General features: G+C 45.3%; 1 protein-coding gene across 1 annotated transcript in view; it reads right to left on the bottom strand.

Annotated features, from left to right (window-relative positions):
• Positions 1–1082: 1082 nt before the first annotated feature.
• LOC144257421 (calcium/calmodulin-dependent protein kinase type IV-like) overlaps positions 1083–25038 on the bottom strand; it is a 43070-nt gene continuing 19114 nt past the window's right edge. Inside the window, exons 3-11 of the mRNA XM_077805368.1 lie at positions 24696–24758; positions 17647–17729; positions 17105–17177; positions 12041–12131; positions 10252–10326; positions 8388–8463; positions 6067–6193; positions 3946–4098; positions 1083–2414 (exon numbers count right to left, since the gene is read on the bottom strand). Coding sequence (XP_077661494.1) covers positions 2133–2414; positions 3946–4098; positions 6067–6193; positions 8388–8463; positions 10252–10326; positions 12041–12131; positions 17105–17177; positions 17647–17729; positions 24696–24758 — 1023 coding nt within the window. The 3' untranslated portion in view covers positions 1083–2132. The remainder of the gene's footprint in view (positions 2415–3945; positions 4099–6066; positions 6194–8387; positions 8464–10251; positions 10327–12040; positions 12132–17104; positions 17178–17646; positions 17730–24695; positions 24759–25038) is intronic.

Below are 25038 nucleotides of genomic sequence, written 5' to 3'. Positions count from 1 at the left end.
ACAATTTTTTTTTTTTTGCGTCGTATTTTCCCTTGGATTCCTTCTATTGTTGCAATATCCCTTGTTATTCAGTGTTCTCAGCCTATCAATTTTTTTTTGTAGTTCATCCTGCAAAATGAAGAGCGCCCTCAACTGCCATTGAAGTCAACCTAGTAGTTATTTAGCAATTTACTGGGTTGGACCCTAAGCTTTATGGACTATGTTGCTGTGAATGCTTGAGCCTTCAGGGTGCACTAGGCACTCTGGTCTTAATCTGTAAAACATTTAAGCTTGTGCTTAACTTTAAGCATTTGTGGCCCCATTGAAGTCCAATTAAGCAAGCAACATTTAAAGGTGAAGTCCTGACCCCACTAAAATCAATGGCAAAACTCCCATTGACTTTGAGGAGGAGATGATTTAATCTGAAGAGTTTTGCAAGATCAGAGCCAGCGTGTTCAGCACTCTGTGAAATCAAGCCCTACATGCATTAAAAAAAAGCCCTGTTCTCCTTTCAGATTCCATCATTGATCTCAGCTTAACAATATGATCTGCATTAATCATATCCCATCTAAGAAATAAAAGTTAATTAGAGGAGTACTTCTCTAGCCTAGAACTAGTATACTTTTCCAATCAGTAAAACTCTTGGACTTAATCTCTCCCCACTACATTTTTTGTTTCACATCAAAAAAATTCCCTTATAAACCCTTATGTATAATCTTTCCAATTTCTACTTGTGCTGTGAATAAATCTGAAAATCATTTGACTGTTTTATAGTTCTGACTTGCTCTCTGTCCTTGTTTAGATTTTGCATCAGCAACACTAAATGCTTAGGCTAAATGTAAATGTAAGTTTTATTTGTGAGCCCTTAGTTATCAGATTCCGAACTGTACATACAAAGTATCAAAAATGAACCTTATTTACACATTTCAATCTCTTTCAGTTGAGATTTTCTGCCAGGAGCCCATTGTTGCACACATTGGGCCAGCTCCTCAGTGGTGTAAATCAGTGTAGCTCCATTAACTTAAATGGAGCTATGCCAGTTTACAAGTTTTGAGACTGGATCTACAGGGAGCGATCTGACTGAATGACAGCTCATAGTCCCAAACAGGTTACATACAGTATTTCTAAAATTGCTTTTCACTGACTTGATGCCTCTGAATGGTTATCCAGCAGTACGGTGATAATTGCGCCAAAAAAAGCTAACTGGGATTTTTCCCAAATACTCTATCAATTGATTTCAATAACCTTAAAAAACCCAAAACAACATTATGCTGCACAAAGACATTGTCTTCAACGCAAGATACCCAGAAACAACAGCACTTCTTGCCTGTTACAAACAAAGTCTTAGGATGCTCAGTCGAAATATTTACGTTGTTCATCATTAGAATTAATTGTGTAAATTGTGGCTTAGAAAGCAAATGCAAAGGTTGGAATAGCCAATGGCCTCTGCTGTTAAGAACCATGTGATCTGCATTGTTGTCTGTAGCACAAGACTGAACTTCTTAAAAGCAACTGAAACTGGAGTGTAATTGAAGCACAAATTAAACAGGGCAAGCACTATTTCTTTGAATGGCATCAAATGTCTAGGTCCAGATGTGTCTGCCAACCCTAACTAAAATATCCCACGGTTGGACCTTGAAGATTTAACAATGATAATAATAGAGAGAACATAGATTCACTGTCTTCCCTCATTAAATATACCTAAGAGGATTATTTACATTAAATTACAAAACAAGTCATGAAGATAACATAATTTCTTTTGTAGGGAAGGTAAAAATGCCCATATCTGCTGTTTGCTCCTCTTTCATATGCCATAGACAAGGTGGCCATGAATGGTTTGTTGGAAGTCCAACTTGCCAACTTTGGTTTGCTAGGTTGGTCCATATAGACACCCACATACACAGCCACCAGTTACAATTGTACTAGATACAGGACATTAAATAAGGATGCATCACATGAGAGACCAAGTGCTTATCAAAGCACACCTACTACATGCTATGTATTATTCAGAGTCCCAGTTTCCAGTAATTTCCCAGATGCTCCTCCCTTTGCTGGGTCTCCCTCTGCCTACTCCTCTCCATATGGCTGTGGCCAAGAGTCGTGGGATATTGTTTAGTTAAAGTTGTTAAGAGCCAGCAGCCATATTTATAACATTAACTTTCACAGCTGGCCCCATTAAACACAACCTTGGGAGCTGCAGGGCAATCACTTTGGAAAGCTTCCAGGTTCTCTGCCCTTGCCCAGGGACCTGTTGCACTGGATTCGGGGTGGCTGGGCATGGAAGAGCTATCAGGATTGTCTTGGAGACAGGAGTTCTCAGCTGCCTGGGCCAGGCACGATTCTTTGGTACCTTCGTGAGTACGTCCATTCCTGGAGCTGTCATGATGCCCGTGGTTACCTAGACGGCTAGAAGCGACTACAGCTTTCATTGCTGCCTATTTAAAAACAAACATGAGGAGTAAATGAACAGCAGTGGTGCAAGGATGCATTTCAGAGATTTGCTACTTGGATGTAAGTTCAGAAACACTCTGATGCTACAAGAAATGGCTGTAATGGTTCCCAGGCCTGTGTTGATAAAATAAAAAGCCCTTGACAAAATAACCTTGGTTCTTCGATAGGGCCAGTGGGATGAAGAGACAAGGTCACATGGAAATGGAAATAAAAATATATATATTTCCATATGTGCTATGCTTCTTGGTTCTAAGAAAGGATAATGAATAGCTTAGATCAGAGACCAATGTATTCTTACAAGAAATCAAATCATATTAGGCCACCCAGAGGGATTTCTTTTAGTTTAATTGTATTAACATTTTCCAATCAAACGTATTTTATATTGTATTGAAGTGTATCCCTAGGCCCCAACCCTGCAAAACTTAATGCGTATGTAAGTTCAAAGTCAATTTGGACTACCCATCTGGGTTATGTTACAAGCATGACTCTTCGCAGGATTGAGGCCCTAATGTGCATCTGTAAGTAATAAAAATAAATACAATGAAAAGACTTACAACATTTTCATTAGTAAAAGTGGTTTTAAAAAAGTAAACTGTTCATTTTAATTCCTAGAGTGAATTTAGTGTCAGAGAAAGGTTCTGGAGCGACATCCCTGGGTAGACAGAGGACTTCAGTCTGTATAGAACAGATGGAACATGGTCAGTATCCGTCTCCCCAGTGTAAGTCCAGATTTGGAGACATACCCCTCCCCTCCAGAAGAAAGAGATCAGTTTCAATGGGCCATTCATTCCTTGGTATCTGGGCTAACAAGGGGACCAATTATTGTTGTGGCAACATCCATCCACTAGGGCTGGACTGAGACTTCTGGTTCGTTTCACACAGGCCACCAAAGAGACACCAGCTTGCAATGACTTTGAGACAGATTTGAAGTGATGCCATAGGCTATGTCTCCAGAGTCCAAAAAGGTGTGTTTTCACACCATGTTAGCCATTGCAACGTAAAATCCCAGTGAAGACAGAGCACAGGCAGGTTTTAGCTCAGCGTAGCTAGCAGAGGCCAAACACTGGACCCCTCACCTGTGGTTTATTCCAACTAGCCACATCAAGGCACTACCTGTGCCTGGTCCCCACCAGAATTTTACGCTGTGATAGCTAACGATGTAACAACAGCCCTGGTTTTTGCAGGGGAAACATAGCTTTGGGCGCAAAAAGCTTCATATCCTTTTACCAGTTCCCTGAGCCAACCAGTCCCCCACCAAACTGTAACATTTTATTTAATGTTTGTCTACACGTGGAGTTATTCTGGAATAGCTCTTGGGCTGCATATTCATACCCTATCGTAATCCACATCAGCTTGAAAGTGTAGACAAATCTCAAGTGTTTCTTAACTAAAACCACTGCATTCTGAAGAGCTGACGATAGCAGATCTGGTTAGCAGTGACCATTTCTACAGTCTATGTAGAAGGGAAATAAGAAATATTCCAGAATGATTAACAGCAAGGCTCTGTAACGTTACCTTCAGTTTCCGCCGGGCATTAAACTCTTGCAGTTTCTTTTGTGTGCTATCCATATGAGCAAATTTAGCTGCTTTGCCCGTGACCCAGGGGTGTTCCAGTGCTTGATGTACTGTTAGCCTTTTCTGTGGGTCCAAGACTACCAGTTTTTGAACCTGCAGCCAGATTTCAAACAAGTAAGTTTAAATATGTTTTTTCAAAAGGAACTGGAAATTTATCATTAATGTCATCCGCAGTCCAGTGATAGGGAGTGCAATTACAAGGGCATGCATCTTCTTGCTGTAGGGCACAGAATGAACACCAGCATGAGTCAAGAAGAATTTATCCCATTGTAGAGTATAGCAAAAGTAAGCATATCATAGGAACAGTTTAGGTCTTCCTATAAAGCACTGAGCACTGTCAGAGGCCCCAATTCACAAATCACATGCTTGGTGCTTTCCTGAATTGGGGCCAGACACAGGAAAGAAAATTAAGATGGACCATTAGTCTGTTTTGGTTTGGCAAATCCTGTATTTTTTACAAATGGATTGATCGTAAAGCATTTTAATATTATCAGTTGATGGTGGATGATAATGATTCATAGATACTGCTGATCTGAATGGTTTTAATTTATATTTTGTTGCTGGAAACAGTGAGAGTTTTAACTTTAGATTGATTTCTGTCATCTTTTACTGTTATTTTATAAGGCTCATCCATTTTTGTCTTTCCTTTTGGCTATCAATTGTACTTTGTGAGATTGGAAAGACTGCTAAATGGAGTCACTTATGTACTTTTCAAGACATTAGTACTTCAATATTGCACTTCAGAAGGATTGCTCTGCAAATCTGGTTTGTATTATTATTAAATATTATTATTGAATAACAGCTATAACATAATAGAGAGCGTTATACCCAGAGATCTCAATATGTTTAACAAAGCATCGCCCCCCCTCATTTTGCAGATGGGGCACAGAGAGATTTGTGCAAGGTCTCACAACAAGTGAATAGCAGAGCCGTGGATAGGACCGGCTGAGGGTAAGGGGGCTATTGTCCCAAAATCAGGCTACACAGAACTGAAACCACTGAGTTCAGTATCTCATAGGGAACCTCAGGGTGTATGGCAAGGACACTTAGACTGAGGGCAAAAGCACAGTCATAGTGATTTTTATTAAGATCAATAATAAAGCCAGAAAAGCTCCAAACCACGTAAAAGAGATATTAATAACATTGGGGAATGGAATAGTATTGGGGAATATCTGTGGTATAATTCTTTGCATATGCTCTTAGACTTGCATACTTGCACCCTTCCTTGAGGACCTGATGGTAAGAGACAAAGGGCCAGCCCTGTCTCTGGCATGCTGACCGAGTCCAGTGGTCCTCAATGCCTAAGATTGGTGGCAGATAACAATAGAGCGGAAGGGTCCAATGATGGAAGGCTAACCCCCTGCACCTGGTGGTTTGCCCTATTATAGGGCCAGCGCACGATCATGAAGGTTCATTTTAATGCTCATGTCCAAATCTAACTTCCTCACCCTGGTAATACCTGGGGTGCACTTATCCTATAGGTTAACATATGCATACATAGTAATGCCATTTAATTCATTATCATACATCTCACTTATTGCTCAAGAAAATTTGTGGTTAAACATCTGCAAACAATGCTATCCTAAAACATCCAAGCCCAGTATCACTTCAGTATTTGTGCAGTGGGATGGTACAGTTAGGTTCCAACTCCTGCTGTTGAGCAAGCTATTCCTACTTCCCCAAATCTAAGAGTGACTGTCAGGCCATTTATCTATGAGTCACAGGCCTACTATACTGATGGGAACTTGCTTAAGCTAATGTCTCCAGGACACAGGTCTGTATGTTCCTTGCATTACAGCTGAATATGCTAAAGGCTAAGCTAGCCCTATGGGCTACAGTATAGAAAAGTCACACACACAAAATAAAATAAAATAAAATAAATAAATAAAATCACACTCTGAGGCGACACTATTCTACCAGTAAAAGTTTCTGGTATAAACCTAGCCTTACAAAATTCTTCCCTGACAAGAAGCCAAGCTATCCCCCCATGTTACCTACAATACCGAGGTCATAATTTCTTCCACGTCATGACATCTACATCTGTGGCCTTGGGTAACTTACCAAGTCCTTGGCATTGAGGGAGACTTCATCCCACCAAGGGGAAACAAACTCATAGTCACAGTTCAGTATCCTGCTGTACATGTACTGGTCCCCTCTTGGATCAAAAAATGGTTCAAACCCACAAAGCCTGAAAAAACAGTGGGATAAAATTAAGAAAAGGGAATCTGAGGCTACATACAAGCAGCAGGGGACAATTTCTGCCAGTAAGAGTTGTAACGCTGTGGAGCAGTTGAAAAAAATGGTGGAAGCCTAGATCCACAAAGGAATTCCACTGAATTCAACGGAAATTAGGAACCCAAAATCCTTTGTGAATCTGGGCTGGAAGCACTATTACCCGGGACGTTGACAACGATAGTGGACAAAACACGGGAGCACATCCGGGAGGGAACAATCTTGCATTTGCCATGGCGGATGGACTGGATTACTTTATAGGGCTTTCCCCCCACCTGTAATTTCTATGAGTCATGCTACACTTTAGCATATGGCACAATGAAAGGAATTGATAAGAACAATCAAGAGAGCTTCTGCCTCTTGCTGAGCACCTGTTAGTTTTGCAAGCATGTAGAATGCATGGCCAATAATACCGTAATACATTCCAAACAGGGCAAGAGCTACTGAACACCTGTGACTTGCTCACAATATTTTGGTGATCATTTTGGAGAGAGGTGGATAAAATGTTGCAGGTCAGTTACACCAGTGCAAATTAGGACAATTCTACTCCAGTCAGCAGAGCTACTCTGGATTTATACTGTGGCAAGAAATCTGAACTTGTCCAAGGAACATTTTTAACCGAAAAAGTGGTCCCAATTCTCAGTTGTCGTGTACCTTATGCTGTCATCTACATCAGAGCATAGTGAGTGTAAAGTGGATGTAAAATGTTACCCTCCAAGCGCCTACCAGTCATGCATTAAGTGATCTGACCAAGGTTCTGTCTACATGGGGGAAACTGACCAACATAGCTATTCCAGATTCTTTTTTAAGTGGAGTAACTTTTATTCTGGAACAGAGTGTCCACATGGGTAGCAACTGTGGTATACTCCTTCCAGATAGCTACGATAATCAGTTTCCACATGTACATAAGCCCTAACATTGTCACACGTGATTCGTTCTCTCTCTCATCCTCTTACTTTGGAGTAACAGAATCCAGGCCACTGATTTCAGTGAGACTAGTAGCAAAGTAAAGTTCTACTCATTGTGAATAAGTGTGGTAGCATATAACTGTCTAGGGTTCGAAGTTTTAAAAAGACTCAGATACTCGTAGAAAACACTAATGAGAGAGAAATCCTCTTGGGGCGGTAATAAGAAGTTAACTAACTAAAGTTGTTTTTTAAAAAACACACCTGGTACTCAGCTAATAGCAGATGATAGCAGTAGGGACTGTACAAGTCTTCATCCATCCAGTGATGGAAGCTTATTTATCAGCTGGCACTTACTGTCTGTACTCTGAAGTTCAGCCAGTCAGAAAATATCTGCTTTCTCCAGCTGTGTTTACAACATGCCTGCAGGGCCCCATCAATTCAAAGTTGGCCAGTAATTGACATTTTTTTAAAAAAGGGTTCCAGTATCGGAATCTGTATTATTGGGTGTAGCCACCGCTCGGAAAATAAAGAGGTCCGAGCCACTTACAGCAGAAAGAGGCTTGAAAAAGAAATTGGATGATTGAAGGCTTTTAGAAAATCAGATATTCGTGATCAAAGACCCTGGTAACAAATTATGATATACTGTAAAACAAAGACAGACATCTCTCAATAAGCCATATATATTTCTCTCTCCCTCTTCTAAGTATGACTTATTTTTATGTCCTGCAAACAAAGGGCCAGATTGTGAGCCCTTTTCTCAAACCAGTGAGAACGCTCCCACGAGTTAAGTCAATGGTCCAGATGTTCAAAGGTATTGAGGTGCCTAATTCCCAATGGAAGGGAGGTATCTACGTACCTTTGAAGATCCTGGCCAATGAGACAACTTGGTAGAGTTAATTGCTCAGTGCTGTGACTAAGGGGTTAAAATCTAGCCCAGTGAGCATAAAGATTGTCCACCCATCCTCACTTGGTAGATGCTAAGGGTTTAGATTGCCAACCCTTAATCCTGTTGTCGTTAGTGGGAGTCGTCATGTAAGTCCTCATTCTTGTAAGGGTTGCATGGACTAGACGTGTAATTAGCACGAGCTGCGTGGTGGGCCCAGGAGCAGATTGGTGAAAACACCAGACATGTTTGCAGAGGGAGTTAAGATGAGTCAGTGCTTCTCTGCTTAGGGACAACGGTTGGAAAAAGCAGCCAGGATGAGGGGGCGTGGAATGTCAGAGATTTTCAGCATTACTCACAGTATATATGTTATGACACCCACAGACCACATATCCACTTCGGGTCCATATGGAGAGCCATGGAGAATTTCAGGCGCTGAAAGCATAATTCACAGTTAAAATATTCCAGCAGGAGGCATCTGTCAACACCCTGAGGATCAAATTCTGCTATCAAGAGTATTTATATGGCTCCCATCACCACAGCACCTGAGTGCTTCACAGCTCCCCAGGTGGGGCAGGAGAGTGCTGTTATCCCCATTTTACAGATAGGGAACTGAGGCACAAAGAGGCTATGAGACTTGCCCAGGACCACATAGCAGAAGTCTGTGGCAGAGAAGGGAATTACACCCACGTCTCCTGAGTCCCAGGCCAGAGCTCTAACCACTGTACTTCCCTCCCTTCACCTGCTCTGATACATTGGTGTAAATCCAGAGCAATGCCATAGAGCAATAGGGTTACTCTAGAGTCAAACAGCCATGTGTTAATGTCTCTCACAGGAATGGGTCAGTATGCTGTACTTAATAGGTGTTTTATCAGCTGCTAAATATTGCAGATGAAAATTCCAAAGCAATGTCATGTTTACATTGTGCCTTTACCAACTCAAAGCAGTGACAGTGTACTGAAATCTCACTTTTTGAGCTAACTTCCTGTTTCAAGCCACTTCCGTTAAAGGGACCACAGCAAGTAATTTAGGCCCCAAACTCAGGTTTTAAGGATCTTTTATAACCCTAATATGAAGAGAATTGGTTCAAGGAATTAAAAAATAAGTGTCAATGAAAAATATGATTTGCTGTTGGGATTTAAATATTCCCTTGCAGAGGTTAGAACACGGATAAGACAGCATCTTTCTAGACAATGTACAGGATGAACCAAAAATGAAGCAGATTAAAAACTGGTTATACAGAAAAGCAGAATCATCTAGATCTTGTGGACTAAGATCAGTAAGACGCAAAGAGGCAATAAGTGGCTTGAACAGCAACGTTTTAAATAAACCCTACAAATAAAATTCACACTTCTATAGCACATTGTCAGCTGAAAATTTCAAGGCAGTTTACAACCATAATAGAGATATGGGAAACTGAGACACAGAAAGATGAAGTGACTTGAACAAGTCTGTGACAGATTAGGGAAGAGACTCCAGGTCTACTGAGTCCCAATCCTGTGCTTTACCCACAAGGGAACCTGCCTGAAAACTAGACTGTAAAATATTCTCCCTGTCTTTAGAGTTCAAGATATTACGAGAGTCCCTTTAACACAGCTGAATTGCAATTCTTAGGGCATGTCTTCACTGCAGAGTTAACCTAGGTGATCAGCAGCTGCATCTGAGCAGCTGGGCTAGCCTACCCCAGGTCTGAGTGTCCCCACAACACAGCCCCAGCCACGTTACTATGTCCTCACTGTCCCTGATCTCATCAGCGTGTGCCTGGAGTGTAACCCCTGGTTCTTTGCACCGAGATGTTCTGCGATTCATTCCCAGTCCACTGTGCTAATTGTGGGAAAACTTGTCTGCCCTCCCCAGGGAGAACTGGGGGAAGGCACGAGAGACACCGATTTTGTCTGCATCCTAACTGCAAAGTGGGTGGGTTCTAGCCTGAATTACAGCGGAGCCCAGGCTGTAACCTTCCCCTCCCCTCCCAAGAGGGGTAAAATACCCTGGTCTTAAAGCACCTCCAGGTCAGGGGTTTTTCTGTGTGGTCAGTAGCGGGGGTTTGCCCAAACCCCCTGTGCAATGAAGACAAACCCTTAGGGGTTTCTATCATAATATGCAAAGATACATTCCTAAGATACACGCTGCTAACATGAACAAACCCTGTGTGATTCTCCCCCTCCACTCCCACCTCCCCAAGCTCCCCACTAAGCGATTCCTACGTGCTCACCCCCTTACCGCAATATCCTGGAGTACCACAAACAGTCTTCATGGTGTCCTGCTCATCCACTATCTTGGACAATCCAAAATCACCTGTAAGGGAACAGATGGGCAGGAAAAGGACTGTTACGCTGACAGGTGCCCGGTGGCTGCCCTCCGGGTCGGGTCTTTGATCCTAGACAATCACAGCCCTTGTTAAAGCCAACTGGGCGTGCCAAGCGGCCTTCTTTCAGTGGAAGGAGCAATTCAGCCCCTTTATGAGGCAGAACAGCTGCAGACACTGGAGGCTACCACGTGGGGCACCAAACTGCCCAGCCACTCCTCAACAGATGAGCTAATAGGGGTTGCCCTGGTTGCCCCAGCTACCACACGGGTTTTGCAACCTGTGCGTACGAGGGCTCGTCCATACTTGGAAGTTGGTTTGGGGAGTGTTTATCCGCGTGAAGTGACCCGGGACAGCTGTTGCGCAAACAGTACATCTGCACCGCCCTGTTATCCTGGGTTACGCTGCTCCCCTTTGTCTCCACAGGGGTGGGCTGTTTTGAAATCAGCACTCAGCAGCCTGGACCGGCATCCCACGCGTCTCAGCTGGGCTCGCGGCACCTTGCGGGATAGCTACCAGAAGGCACTGGAATTCTGGGACCCGGGGTCAAACTGAAGAATTCCCATTCATTTAGCTCATTGCATCCCTACCTTCATTTGGCTTTAATAAGCCAGAATTTAAATGGGGAGGTGCTATCCAGTCAAAGTGACCCCAGAGCAGTAGAGGACACACAGGTCAGCAAACTGGTTGACACAGGTAGTCAGCCAAGCAGTGTGGGATCCAGAGGGAGGACTGCCAGGTGTGGACTCAGGACAGGGATGAAAAACTCATCCCAGATCTCAGCAAACTTGTTTCCCCAGTAGGTTTATTAGCATGGGTTGAAACATCAGATGTCTTTAAAGAAAATCTTTTGCATGTAGATACAAGACACTTTATCCCCCCCAAAAAGTGAGGTTAATCCAAAACAACTTTCAAGTGCAGACAATTCCTGAGAGAGAGAAAGAGAAGACTGGTGAGCATGGCCCTGAGATGGAGATTCTTGGGCACAGAGCTCACTGGAGGGGCAGACTCAGGGATTTCTGAGCAAGGAAACTGCCTGCTCTTAGCTTCTACTGTGATCAGGGAGACAGGTCTGTGTGAGCATTTTTTTGTAAATAAGATTACAGCCAAGAATAGACACGACTCATAGCACTGATCTCCCCTCCTACTGTAAACAACCCAGCAAGGCCCCAACTGTTGGCTAACCACTCAGGCCAAAGGGACAATGGTACCATGGCATGCTCCACAGCCAGCATGGGATTTCATATTTCAGCTGATAGGCTTCTTTGAACATCCTAGCCTCCGTTTAAGGGAGCTACGAATTCGGTGGGATGTGAGTGCCTAACTCCTAATCTCTTGGAGAATCCCAGACTGAATTATTACTGTCCCAGCCAGGAAAAGGGGGAAGTAACTTCCTCCCTCCCTAGAGTAAAGGGGAAAGCCGGGAAGGAACTGAGTCACAATTTAGGGTGAAATCCTGCCCCAATGGGAGTTTCACTATGGATGTAAATGGGGCCATTCTACCCTTTTTCTCTCATCTGCTCCTGGGACAATGCAGCTCCACACCACCCCCTTACTCACAGCAGGCTGAAAGAGTATAGTCTACTCTAGCCCACTGAAATCAAGAACCAAATTCCCACTCCCTGTCGGACGGGACCCTCCCCGCAGACGGTAGCTGCCTTTGCACAGGAAACCCTAACCCTGCTGCTCACCCCCCAAACGTACCAATTTTGAGAGGGGCATCTGGGGAAAGGTCTGCATACAGGAGATTCTCTGGTTTCAGATCCCGGTGGACGACTCCATTTTCATGCAAATACTGGAGAGACAGAGAATGCGAAGCGGGGGAGAAAAAGCCAACTCAGGGTCAGACAAAACACAGGGATGATAACTGGTAATACGGCAGCGTTCAAAGTATTAATTACGTTGAGCCAAACCCTGGAGAGTTTGCTCAGGGCCAGATTCTGATACCTTTATTCACATCGAGTTGCAACTTTCTCCACAAGTGACGTCTCATTCCATTGACATCCGTGGGACTAGGAATAAGGTATCATTCAATGTCAATAAGGGTATCTGGCCCTTTGTTTTTGGCCAGAGTAATTACACCGTTACCGGAATTTGCCATTTATAAGTGAATTACTTACAAATCACCGTTCACTCTTTATAGTATGACCAGGAAGCATCGCCAAATGACTCATAACATCAAATGGCACGAACTCAAGTTGAACGGCGAGCTCAGGTTTCCAACCCCCTCAAACGGTCACCCAGTGCTCTCTACGATGGCGTGGTCATCACTCCGAATGCTCATCAACCTCCCTGCACGAACCCTCTTTGACTCTGACCCAAAGAAAGCAGGATGGAAAAGACCCGGCGGAAGACCTCAACTCCGAAGGCTGGACGGCATCAACGGACACTTGTCCTTCGCAGGACTGATTTCCCGGAACACGCCAGACTTGGATTCGGATAAAATGTCATGGAGGCGCATAACCGGTTCGGTAGCCTCTACGCTGTATCAATAGCATGAGACTTAGCAAATTGTATGATGCTTGCCCCAAGTGACGGACCCTGGTTATTACTAAGTGCACTCAGTCCTTAGAAAATACATGTCAGAAAACAGTAGCCAGATCTCCAGCTGCTGTAAATTGGTGTAGCTCCACTGAAGTCAACGGAGTTATGCCAGTTTACACCAGGGCGGGATCCGGCCCAATGCCTCAGTTGTGACTTTGCAGTCTGAGTCAGACACAGCTCATCAGTTCGTATAGAAGAGGCCACAGAGAACATCTTCACTGAGTAGATCAACCCATGAAGACTTTGCAAAAGAAGAAGATTTGTGTCTTGAAGAATCACGAAACACGCACTTAGATTTCCTTACCACAATGCTTAGTTTGTATTAAACAGAGTACGAGAGTCCACAGACAGAACTATCCAATCACATAGGGCCTTACTCTCTTTTACATGGCTCTGGCAGTGTAAAGGGGCCTTGGTGAGATGAAGATCAGGCCCCCAGTCTCTGTTCAGTTCTAGACAGAGTTCTTGGCAGACAAAGACAGCTGAAGATCGGAACATTCTTGCAACAATGGATCATGCTTGTGTGCACCAAACACTCCTAGTCAACAGGAACACACAGTCACCTGGTGTTAATCCATATGCAGCAGACACAGAGATAAGTCACCCAGTAGTGGCTGAAGTAGATATTGTGCCTGGCACATATCTAACCATTATAAGACATGATTGGAAGGAGCTGAGGGAGGGTCTTTGAGAACTCATGGGTGGCTTGCAGTAAAGTGGATGCACGAGAGTGGGGAAAGGAGCCAAAGGGAGCAAGGAGGAGAGAGGATATGGAGGAATGAGAGGGGGCTAAGATGAGAGCAGAGGAGGCAGAATGCAAAACGCACTGTCACTGAGTAGATGGTATGGCCCGATAGCTGGGAACCGACCCCAAATACCAAGAGACCCGAATTCCATCCCCGCCCTTCCATTGACCTAGCATGCAACTATGGGCAAGTTGTTTCCCTTCCTTACCCTTGGTCTCTCTTCCTGTTTGGATTGTAAGCTCTGTCTCTCACTACATGCAGCACCAAGCACAACAGGGCCCCAATGCTTCTATAGTATAAATAATGGCACCCTGGCTGTGTCCAGAACTATGCGGATGGCTGTTGCCACAGACAGCGGCAGCAGGGGAGAGAAAAATGTTCCCCTTGGCTCATATTGATCAGCTGTTGTATTATCTCGTACTGATCAACTACAGGAATCTAACACTCCTCCTCCAAGCACAGCTAGCTTACAGAAATCACCACCCCTCTACAGTAACCTGCTCCCCTCTTAACCCTGACCTGCTAATCAGCTTTCTTTATTAAAACCTGACCTAAGGGCCGGGAAGAGCATATCTGGGGATCTGCAGCATGTTGCCCCGGTTTGCCATGTGACGCAGAGCTCCTAGAGATCCCCAAATCCCAATGATTTCCTTTAAACCCTCCTTTGCTGGACACCTTACTACTCCTGGGTACATTGTTGCTCTCTCCCTGCCTACATGGACGGAGGTGCAATTTCCACACGGGAGATTTTCTGTTACGAGCTTCCATTTTTAAACCCTCTGTTGCCATAGAGACTGTCTTCAGCTAACCTTTCATGTAGAGAAACAGTGACCTTCCTGATACAAATCCGAGGTATTTTCTCTCCGTCTCTTTTATCCTTTCCAGAGCACAGACCTGAAGAGGCAGCTCCTCTGAACAATGCATCGTGGGTTCCTTTGTGAGTTGTGGGGATTTTTCAGTTGCACAAAAACACAGAGACGCTTCCTCGGCTTAGCAGATTTTGTGATGGTTGTAAACTTGTTTGTGAAGGCTGACAGCGCTTGCTAGAAACAGGCCCGGTGATGACAGGCTTGTCCCAAAGCCTTAGTCCCCACTCATTGAACTAATAACCAGCCCCAGGGACAGTTTGAGCTAGGGTGACCAGATGTTCCGATTTTATAGGGACAGTCCCTATATTTGAGGCTTTGTCTTATACGGGCATCTACTACCCCCCATCCCTTGTCCTGATTTTTCACACTTGCTGTCTGGTCACCCTCGTTTGAGCATATCTAGGGCCACCCCACCCTCACAAAGCCATTTTGATGCCCCCCCCTTGTCCCAGGGTTCAGCACAGAAACAGTCCCATTAAAAAGAACAGGAGGACTTGTGGCACCTTAGAGACTAACAAATTTATTAGAGCATAAGCTTTCGTGGGCTACAGCTCACTTCATCGGATGCATTCTGTATATCTATATCTATCTCTATATCTTACTATATGTTCCATTCTATGCATCCGATGCAGCGGGCTGTAGCCCATGAAAGCTTATGCTCTAATAAATGGGTTAGTCTCCAAGGTGCCACAAGTCCTCCTGTTCTTTTTGCGGATACAGACTAACACGGCTGCTACCCTGAGTCCCATTAAAGAGACCCTGTAACAATGGCCCCTTGGCCCTGCACGTATCTGTTTTAATCCTGGCCTCGGATCAGAGCCATCCAATTCACTAGCTGCCTCTAGCAGTGGCCAGTCCCTGCAGGGGAGCTTGACCCTATAATCCATCTGGTAAACTGTGCAATAATTCACATGGAGGAGGGACTGGGGGAGAGGATCCAGTATCCAGTAGTGGACAGTGGAGGAGCGAACTCTGATCTCGCTTGTCTCAGGCATCAGCAGCCCAGTGGCCCCAGCGACGTTCTGATTCCGGACCGTTTATCATCGACACTGGCAGGAGACAAGGCCTGAGGCTGAGAGCATGCAGCTTTATTTTTAGATGCCAGGTCAGTGCTGGCCGTCGGAAAGATCTTGCTCTGATGTAGAAGCTTCCCCGCTAGGGAAGTCATGGAGGCAGGATAAGGAAGGGGAGCCCCTCTGTTTCATATGCAGGGGTCCTAGCTGGGCTGTGCTCCGAGTACGTGGCATTTCCCTCCACTACAGTGGGGAGGTATCCAGATTTCTCCTTCCTCCACAAACACAGGCCACAGGCTTCCCTTGTAATTGTGCTTGAATCCGCGGCACTGCTGCCGTGCTCTTCATTTCACAGACTGCGGATCCCCGAGACGGGTGACCTTAAAAGGCCGGGAAGGGGCCACCCATTAACAGAACAAATGCCAAGCTGCGGCTGCTCTCTCGGGTAGTCAGAGACCCACTCCTTTCTTATGGCGTTTGGCAGCAGGTTTACGAGACTGGCTTCTTCTAAGCAAAATGCCTTAAATATGCATAATATTTCATTACATTATCTTAGCGCCTCTAGGCCCCATTGTGCTGTACAGACACAGAGTGAGAGACAGTCCCTGCTTGAAAGAGTTTAACCTAAATAGACCAGGCAAAGGGTGGGAGAACGGAAGCATCATCATCTCCAGTTTACAGCCAAAGGAACCAAGGCACAGCTAAGTGAGTTGGCCAAGGTCAAGCAAGGAGACTGCGGCAGAGCCAAGAATTGAACGTAAACTTCTGAGTCCTACCATGACGCTTTAACCACAAAGCCCCTGTCCTCTCTGAACAGCACCATGATCCAGTACAAAGCAGGTGCCCCCATGTCATCCTGTCCTCTTTTTAGGGAACCAAGGATAGAGAAAGGGAGAAAGATAAAAAGAATCAGAAAAACTATATATAATATTTTGCTCCTGGATCTCAGAGAGCTTTAGAGACATTAATGAAGCCTCACAGCGGTAAGTGAGTTAGTATCCCCTTGGTAAACTGAGGCACAGAGGTGCCCAAGGTCTCACAGTGCTAGAGACAGGTTTAGAACTCAAAAGTCCTGACGGCTTATCTCTTGGTCTAACCAGCAGACCACTGGTTCTCAATCTTTTCCCTAATGGAGGAACCCTCCTCCCATTAAGCTGCACCTCCCTCCCATCTATTATTCTTGGGGCCTGGTGGTCATTAGAACTGGGTGAAATTTTTTTGGCTGAAACTTTTTTGGGGGCCAAAAAATGCAGTTTCAGGTCGAGTGAAACATGGTGTGAATTCATGTCAAATCCCCTTGAATTATTTCAGTCTGGGGGAAAAAATGAAACGTTTCCATTCAAAACCACTTTGCGATTTGAATTTTACCTCAACGTTATTTTTTTTTTTAAAGTTTAAAAAAAGAAACAAAAATGAAACAAAACATTGTGTTTGACACAATTCCCGCCCCCACCCCTCAACTTTTCCAGTTACATCTGTTATTCTCCTGGCTCTAATGGTCACGATCCCTTAACAGCTGTCCATGACTCCTAGGGTCTGACAGAGGCAGAGAGGCCAAAATACCGTCGAAAGATCAAGAAACAGTGGCAAACTTACAGATACAGCTTCTAGGATCTGCTTGACCACATGGGCTGCATCTCTTTCACTGTAGAATCCCCTCTCTACAATCCTGTAAGGTGAAGACACCAAAGAGGTCACAAAGAAGCCCGTGTAACAATGGCACATCCCGTGGTGGCTTACAGCCTGCCCTGGAATCAATTCACACCAAGTTTTAGACCCCCAAAATAGTCCTGGCTACACCATTTATAAGTTAACCATTCCATACAGGCTTTATTACAGTGACCTCTTAATAATAAAGCCCAGCTCTTTGCTTTTCAGCAGTTATCATTCATCTGACGCTGGCTTTTCCCAGATGTAAATGTAGGGCATTAGAGAATCAGGTCTTGTGTCCCTCGTTGGCCACTTACAAATCATCTGGTTTCCTGAACTGACGGGATCTATGAGCCTGGAGACGGAAAGCTGGTAATTTAGCTCCTGAGCCACTCAGATCCTCCTTCCACCCTCCACATTTTTGGTGGGACTAGATGTGTCTCCTTTTATTTAGAATTGGCAGGTTAAAAGAAGGTCTCACTGAGTACCTGTCAAAGAGCTCTCCTCCCGTCACTAGTTCAAGTATGAGCACGATCTCGGAGGGCGTTTCGAAGATCTCCTTCAGTTTGATCTGAAAAGAACAGGAACAGTTCACTGGCAGCCCTGCTCCCTTGCCAGAACGGGGCCATTCTTCCAACCATGTTAATTATAAGCCAGACACAGTGGGAACTTTCCGCCAGCCCTGTCCTCACTGTAAGTCAATTTATTCCTAGAACAGGTTAATTTATTCACGAGATGCATGCCAGGAGGCTCGTCATGGAGAGAGGAATAAATAAATGCAGAACAGATTGCGTAGATGTAACAAGTTTAGCATCATCATAACAGGGCTGCCGGTAGCAAATATGCCTCGTTTTTTTCTATTTGAACCTGGCATTTTAACTGTTCAAACCAGGTTTGCTCACTTAATCCGCATTTAAAAAAAAAAAACACCTGCAAATTAGAGCAGGGAAACCGACCTGCAAGCCCTACATTTATTTTCTCCAGATCCTGAAGCTCATTATTGTAAGTGGAATGTACGGTATCCTATGAAAGCTTTTTAATTTAGCAGCCCCTCCATCCCTGCCAGGATGACCGAGCAACCTCTGCTGTACACATTCCTGTGGCTTTGCAAAGCCTGTTGTCCTTGGCTCTTTCATTCAACCGCTGGTTCTGCTGATTGGAGTGTTTTACCCCAAGAGTGAAATCCTGGCCCTCTGAAGTTAATGGGAGCTTTGCCATTGACTTCAGCAGGGCCGGGATTTCAGCTTGAAGCTCTTGGGCCGGATTCTCATGCCTGGTCTACACTTCCAATGTAGGTTGACGTAGTCATGGTGCTCAGAGGTGGGAAAAATCCACACCCCTCAGCTCTGGAGCTGTGCCGACTTTGCCCCCGTGCAGCTGCTGCTAGGTTGATGGAAGAACATTTCCATTGCCCTAGTTACTGTCGCTCAGGAAAGTGGAGTTACAGGAAACCCCCTCACAGTGCTGTATGGCTGTGTCTACACTACAGAGTTATACTGGGCTATGCCACTATAGCACCTCTAGGGTGGACTTGGCTTCAGTTACTCCATTCCTGCACTTGGATCAAAGAGAGGAGAAGATGCAAACTCTCCCTGTTCAGAGGCTTGCCCGGTTGCTGGGGTCAGTTACAGCAGCCTTGAGGCTACTCTAATTTATGCTCTGGTTTCCACCATGGGAAGCAAGCACAGCTATGGAGCATTGCATTCTGGTCACATCCGTAATTGACTGCCTAGGTCAGAGGATGGGAGCAAGGTTGGAGTAGCTCCTTTATGCCAGCTCAGCTCCGGGGACTGTTTCCATCCACTCTAAGGCTGCTTGCTGATGCCACAGCCATGGAAAGGGACCTTAGTGTTACTAAGAATAAGGGTGTTTGCATTTACAGTCCTGCTAATCCCAAGTGTCAAGGCTTCAACAAAATCACGAGATCATTTTAAAAAATCACAAGATTTTTATATTCTTTTATTTGCCTTCTGATCTTTGAGCCTTGTGATGTCACATTTTCAAGTTTTCCTCTGCAACTGTGAGCACTAGAAACTTGCTTAAAAAAAAAAGAATGTAAGCCAAGGGTCTTACATAATCCCATGACTCCAGGAGCTGAGGCTTTAAGGAAAAAACACCAAATATCATGAGACCCACATTAAAATGGCCAGAATGGGCCATAGTGCATTTATGCTGGAATTGCCAACTGCAGGTGAGTTATCTGCCCTTTACCGGAACAAATTGGACCATTATTCCAGTATTTTATTTGCAGTATCCTTAGATCATGAAAGGACAAAAAGGAAAGGAAGAGAAAATTAAATGAATGTCTTTATGAGGAATTAGAGTGTGTAGAAGATACACGATTGGGTCCCATGTGTCTATACCCAGCAAATTTCTTTTGCTACAGCCTGATGTTTTAGGAACCTCTCATGTTTAGTTATCGATTGTATACATTTTTTTTAAGGAATAAAAGACCAGCTCTGTTATTTTTCAAAATGTGACATTGGGCACCTAAGTCAGTTAGGCAACTCTGAAAAGGTCCCCTGTGATGCACAGGCTGCTCTGTGAGGAAGAAAGCAGAAAAGAAATAATATTTCCTGAAGATTAAAAAAAAACCACGACGCCTGCATTGGTCCTTTGTGCCAACGCAGCAAACGTGGAATTAACAGGTCTCATAAAAATGCATCCATGTGCATTTTTTTTTAAATGGGAAAAAGAAAATTTCACAGGGCTTAAGACTTCCGTGACACTGTGAATTTCATGGGGCTTTCATCATTACCTACGTATGAGACACTGTGGCAGCTTACTATATTATAATACAGCACAGAAGTGCTATAATTTTCCTATTAACTTCAAAAGTTTACAATCCTATTATCGTCTGCTCTTGAGGTCGGTGCTGAATGACAGCAAGGAGTGTACAGATGTCACCAGTGTGCATAATGACAGGAAGCGTCATTTAAAAAAAAAATCATTTGAACTAGGGAGGGAGCAGAACCTTACCGAAACCATTCTGATTTAAAATATTAAAGCTGTCCAATTGGTTACGTCAATGTAGCTGGCCTGTAGCGGCGCCTGTTTCTAGGGTGGGCAAAGTAAGTTTTCTATCCTCTTTATAACACACCGGAGGCAATCTCTCCTTTGCCTCTCCCCCAGACTCTACACAAACAAGCCTTCAGAGACCATGTGATGCATCTACAGCAAATGTGAGACAGATCCTCACCTGGTATAAGCTGATGTTCCTCCGCTGGGCTGATTTACACCAACTGAGAATCTGGCCTTGGTCTCTACCATATCTTTTAAAAAGATGTAGGCTAACAGGTTCAAAAGTGGCTTGATCTTGTTCCACTGAAGTCAATGGGAGTTTCACCATTGATTTTTATAGGAGCTGAATCGAAACCTAAGTGATTTAGGAGCTGAAGTGTCACTGTGGGACATAGGCCTGGTCTACACTTAACATTTAGATAGACATAGTTACGGTGGCCAGGAGTGTGCAAAATCCACAACCCTGCGTGCAGTAGCTGTGCCCACATAATCCCTGATGTACACGTGTCTGAGTCAACGGAAGAATGCTCAGGGAGGTGGAGGTGGTGGAGTTCCTACAGTGAGGAAAACCTGTAGGCTACGTCTACACTACAGGGTTGTACTGGCATAGCTAAGGTGCAACACACAGGCCTTAGGTACTTCTGAAAAACTTCCCCCTTAATGAAATACAGTTCGCCAGTCATTCACACGCATCAAAAGAGGAGAACTGAATGCTGAAATCAGTCTAGAAAGCAGGTGGAAAAGAATCAGACCCTCAAAGCTTACCAGCAACATTAACAGATAAGGCCATACACAGCCTTTTAGCCCCAATTCAGGATCTCTCTTAAGCACATGCTTAAGTATGTGCCTATTTGAGACAGCACTTAAGCATACGGAATCATAGATTCTAAGGCCAGACTGGACCACTGTGATCACCTAGTCTGACCTCCTGTGTAATACAAGCCATAGAATTTCCCCAATATAATTCCTGCAGCCGATCTTTTAGCATGGGATGGAGCTCAGCCCCTGGCAGGATCAGTAGCTTGAGTGCCCGGGCAAAGCAGACAGAGCTGTGTGTCGCATGTTCCATGTGACCTGACAAGAAGGTCCCACTGAAGTGGTCCCCTTCTGTAATGATCTCTGCTCCTGGGTGTTACAAATTGTTCCAGTTCATTTGCTTACCAGTTGTTCCGAAAGGGGATGCTTCCCTGCACCAATGGTTCCTAATGGAGACCATCAAAGAACAAATACAAATAAAGAATATAGCTGTCTCAGACCAGGCAGCCTGCTCCAGTCCTCTAACAAGGGGTGTGAACATCTTTTCAGGGATGCTTTCCTGGCAGGGAGATAAGAATGTGAAATAGCCTCTATGAGGAAGTACTGCAAGTTCCCTTTGCTTGGGGCATTTACAGCACTAGGAAATGTGTCATACCAGGAATTGTGTGTGTGTGTTGGGGAGGAGAGGGGTGGTGGCAGGGTAGACAAAGGACAAAATCCATTCCTGGAGTCAGTGAAGTTACCCTGGGGTTGGATTTTGCCCCAACTGCCTGATTTCCGACAATTCCCTGTACTGTTGGCTTTGCTTTTGCCAGGAGGGTCTTTAATGATTACAAGCGGGCAAGACTTCCACTCTCAAACTCATCCCCACGAGGAGGGCGGGGACTGTTGAAAGCTTCGTCACCTGGGAAAGGGGCCCAAAGCAGCATTTCTGGGACATTGGGGTTACCCTGCAACAACAAAACTAAAACTCAGGTTGCCTGGCGTTCTGGGGACCTGTGAAAAAACCACCATTTTACAAGGGGGCGCTCTTCTTCCAGGAATTACATTACAACACAGCATGTAGAAAGCAGCCATCTGGTCTCCTGGTAATTCCAAGTCAGCCGGAGAAGTAAACAGCCAGGAATAAACCTCTGGAGATAAAAGGCAGGGAAAGGGGTCCAAATCCTGCCCAGCGCACAGCCCCTGCAGCTCAATGGGAAGCGCTGGTGCTTCGCCCCGGTAGAATTAGCAGCTTGAGTGCCTGGGCAGAGCAGACAGAGCAGTGTGTCGCGTCAGTTACATGGAAACTGACAAGAAGGTCCTGTCTAAGCTGACTCCTTCCCTAATTATATCTGTTCCTGTGTGTTACAAATTGTTCCAGTTCAACCGTCATTATCTTCTGAGCGCTGCATTATATCAGTGCTGCTCTGCTCATGCCGGCGAGCGGCTGAGAGCTCAGCTGTTGGCAAGAGATGGCCTGGCGTTCCCGACCTTATCTTCCTTTGCAGGATTCGTTACAAACAGGCACTTTCCTTTGGCATTCATTCGAGCTCCTCGACAGAAATCGCTTACCGAATGGAAACCCTCGAAGGGGGTAGTCTGGTGGCCTGAACATCAGAGCTGGAAGACCCCTGGAAACTCAGAGAGTGGCAAACCCCAGCAGGGCTTATTCACATCCTGTCCTTCCCAAGGCAGTGAGTAAAGTGAGTTCCATGCACTTTGCTGCTGGTGGGTGTTTTGAATGAGACCTTTAAAATAAAAATAAACCACATGGAACAGGATGGCCTGCCCTACAGCAGGACTGGGACCCCGTGGGTCTTGCAGCCATAGTAGCAGGAATGGGATAAAAATTCAACAATGTAGGAGTGGGTGGGAGTGGGTATTGTGGGGCAGGATTAAAAAAATAGTCCCGCACAGGGCTCTCGCCTGCCCCTTTAAGGGCCAGAGGCCTTGGGCCAGCCGTCCTGGTCACTAATCATACGCAGCTGAGCAGGGGATAGATCAAGATCTCCAGGAAGCGGAGTGGGATCACAGAAGGGGACTGTCTCTCGTAGGTGTCCTTGGAGAAGGGAGGCAGCAGGTTGAAAGCTCTGGGAGTCATGGCTGGGTAGACAGCTCCAGCTGGAAGTTTTGTTTTCCTTTTGAGAGTTTGGTGGCTGTTTAGACGATAAATTGGGCCTGGAGGAAAAGGCTAACTACGGATCTGAGCATGGCTGATAATTTCCCAGGCGGACAAGGAAGGCTGTCAAGCTGCAGCGCACATCTGCTTTGTGCAGAGAGGAATCATGGCACAGAGAAATCAGGGGAACACATCTCACAGTGAGAGACTTAGGACCGCCGCTTATTAAGGCCTGGTCTACACTAGGAAATTAGACCAACATAACTGCATCGCTCAGAGGTGTGAAATATCCACACGCATGAACGACACAGTTATACCGACCTAACCCCTGGTGTAGACAGCACTAGGCCTCCCGTCAACTTCGCTGCTGCCTCTCAGGGAGGTGGATTACCTATGCCAACAGGGGAAGCCCTTCCACTGGTGTAGCGTTTTAGGTGTAGAAACGCTGCTATAGCGCTTTAGTTAATTCACCTCCCCGAGAGCTATGACATAGTGCAGTCTACACTGGGGTTAGGTCGGTGGATTTTCACACTCCTGAGCAACATACTTATACCAAAGTAATTCTGTACTGTAGTGTAGACCTGCCCATAGTTTATCAAAAGTCGAGAGGCGGCTTGATCTCGGTCTGCCAGTTCCCCTGTGCAGAGATGAGACCGGAGGGCAGAGGGCTCTAACCTGGCCAGCAAAGGAAGAACAAGGCCTAGTGGGTGAGTGCAGGCGTGAGAAAAATTTCAGCTGGAAACAAGGCGCAAATTTTTAAGCATGAAGGCAATTCGCCGTCAGAGCAGCTTCCCCAAGGGGGTGGCGAAGTCCCCCATCATCTGCTGCCTTGAAAGGTGAGATTTTTCGAAGGTGCTCATGGGAGTTAGGCCCTTAGTTTAATTCCCGCTAACTTTCGGAAGAGGGCTAGACATCCAGCTCCCTTAGGTGCTTCTGAAGATCCCATCCTGTACCAAGACTGGCTGGGACTAAACAGATGGTCTCGCTCAGCCATCAGTTAATGGGCAGGTTGCAAGAATCACTGGGTGAAACACAACGCCTCGGGTTATGCAGGAGGTCAGGGTAGATACAGGCCAGAAGGGACCGCTACAAGAAATAGGGGTTTGCTCCAGCATCTTTGGCCAAAGATTCCCTGTTTTGCTGCCCACTGTGTGCCTGGCGTTGCCCTTTGCCCCAGAGGTGGCTGCATTTTAGTAGTGCCGCATGGAGAGAGCTCAGGGGAAGCAGTTGGGGATCCCATCTGTTATCTTAGGGTTTGATACCAGTGCCCATCACCTGGGTGAAATGTGCTAGAGAAATCTACAGCATAACAACCAACAAATCAAAACTGCATTCTTTTGGGAAGATACTTTCCTTCCCCTCTTAAACAAGGTGTGTGTGTTCCTGTTTCTCTCTGGGCAACAACTGGACTGGCACCCCTGATGTGGGGCCATGGGGTTCTGGGAATCCCAGCATGGGTTAGGGTGCAATACCAGGAGGTCCAGGAGCTAGAGGGCTATGCACATCCACTGCTTCCACCCTTCCTAATTCCGCTGGCTTGTGCTGTCCTCCCTCAAAATGTTACGCCTATTTACTTCAGGACAGATTCATAGCGGACTCCCGTCTGGGGAGCACATGGGTGGATTTAAGTCACAAAGCAGCCACACGGCTCATACTCACAATGTGGGGGTGCGAAAGCCTCAGTAAGACGCCGATTTCTGTCCGTACAATCTTTTTGTCAATCTAAAAATCAAGAAAATAAAATAAGAACAATGACGCAAATCTTTACATTTGAGAACTCTTCTGGACGTCAGGCTTGATCAGGGCATAAATACAGAGGTCTCTGCTGCTCTTTAAAACCAGGTTGGAATTAATTCTGAACCAGATCGTATTCACCGCACGTACATTCTCCCATTTCCACTCAAGCAGGTCTTCTAAACACGTCTGTGAGGGGACGTCTTCTTCCAAAGCAAACCCCCAAGAGCTGGAGCCTCTCAGAGCAGCTCCAGCACTTCAGAACGGA

This window comes from Eretmochelys imbricata, chromosome 25 (genome assembly GCF_965152235.1).
Source record: "Eretmochelys imbricata isolate rEreImb1 chromosome 25, rEreImb1.hap1, whole genome shotgun sequence".
NCBI lineage: Eukaryota > Metazoa > Chordata > Testudines > Cheloniidae > Eretmochelys > Eretmochelys imbricata.
Note: the sequence above shows the minus strand (reverse complement) of the source record. Positions and strands in the feature narration are given on the sequence as shown.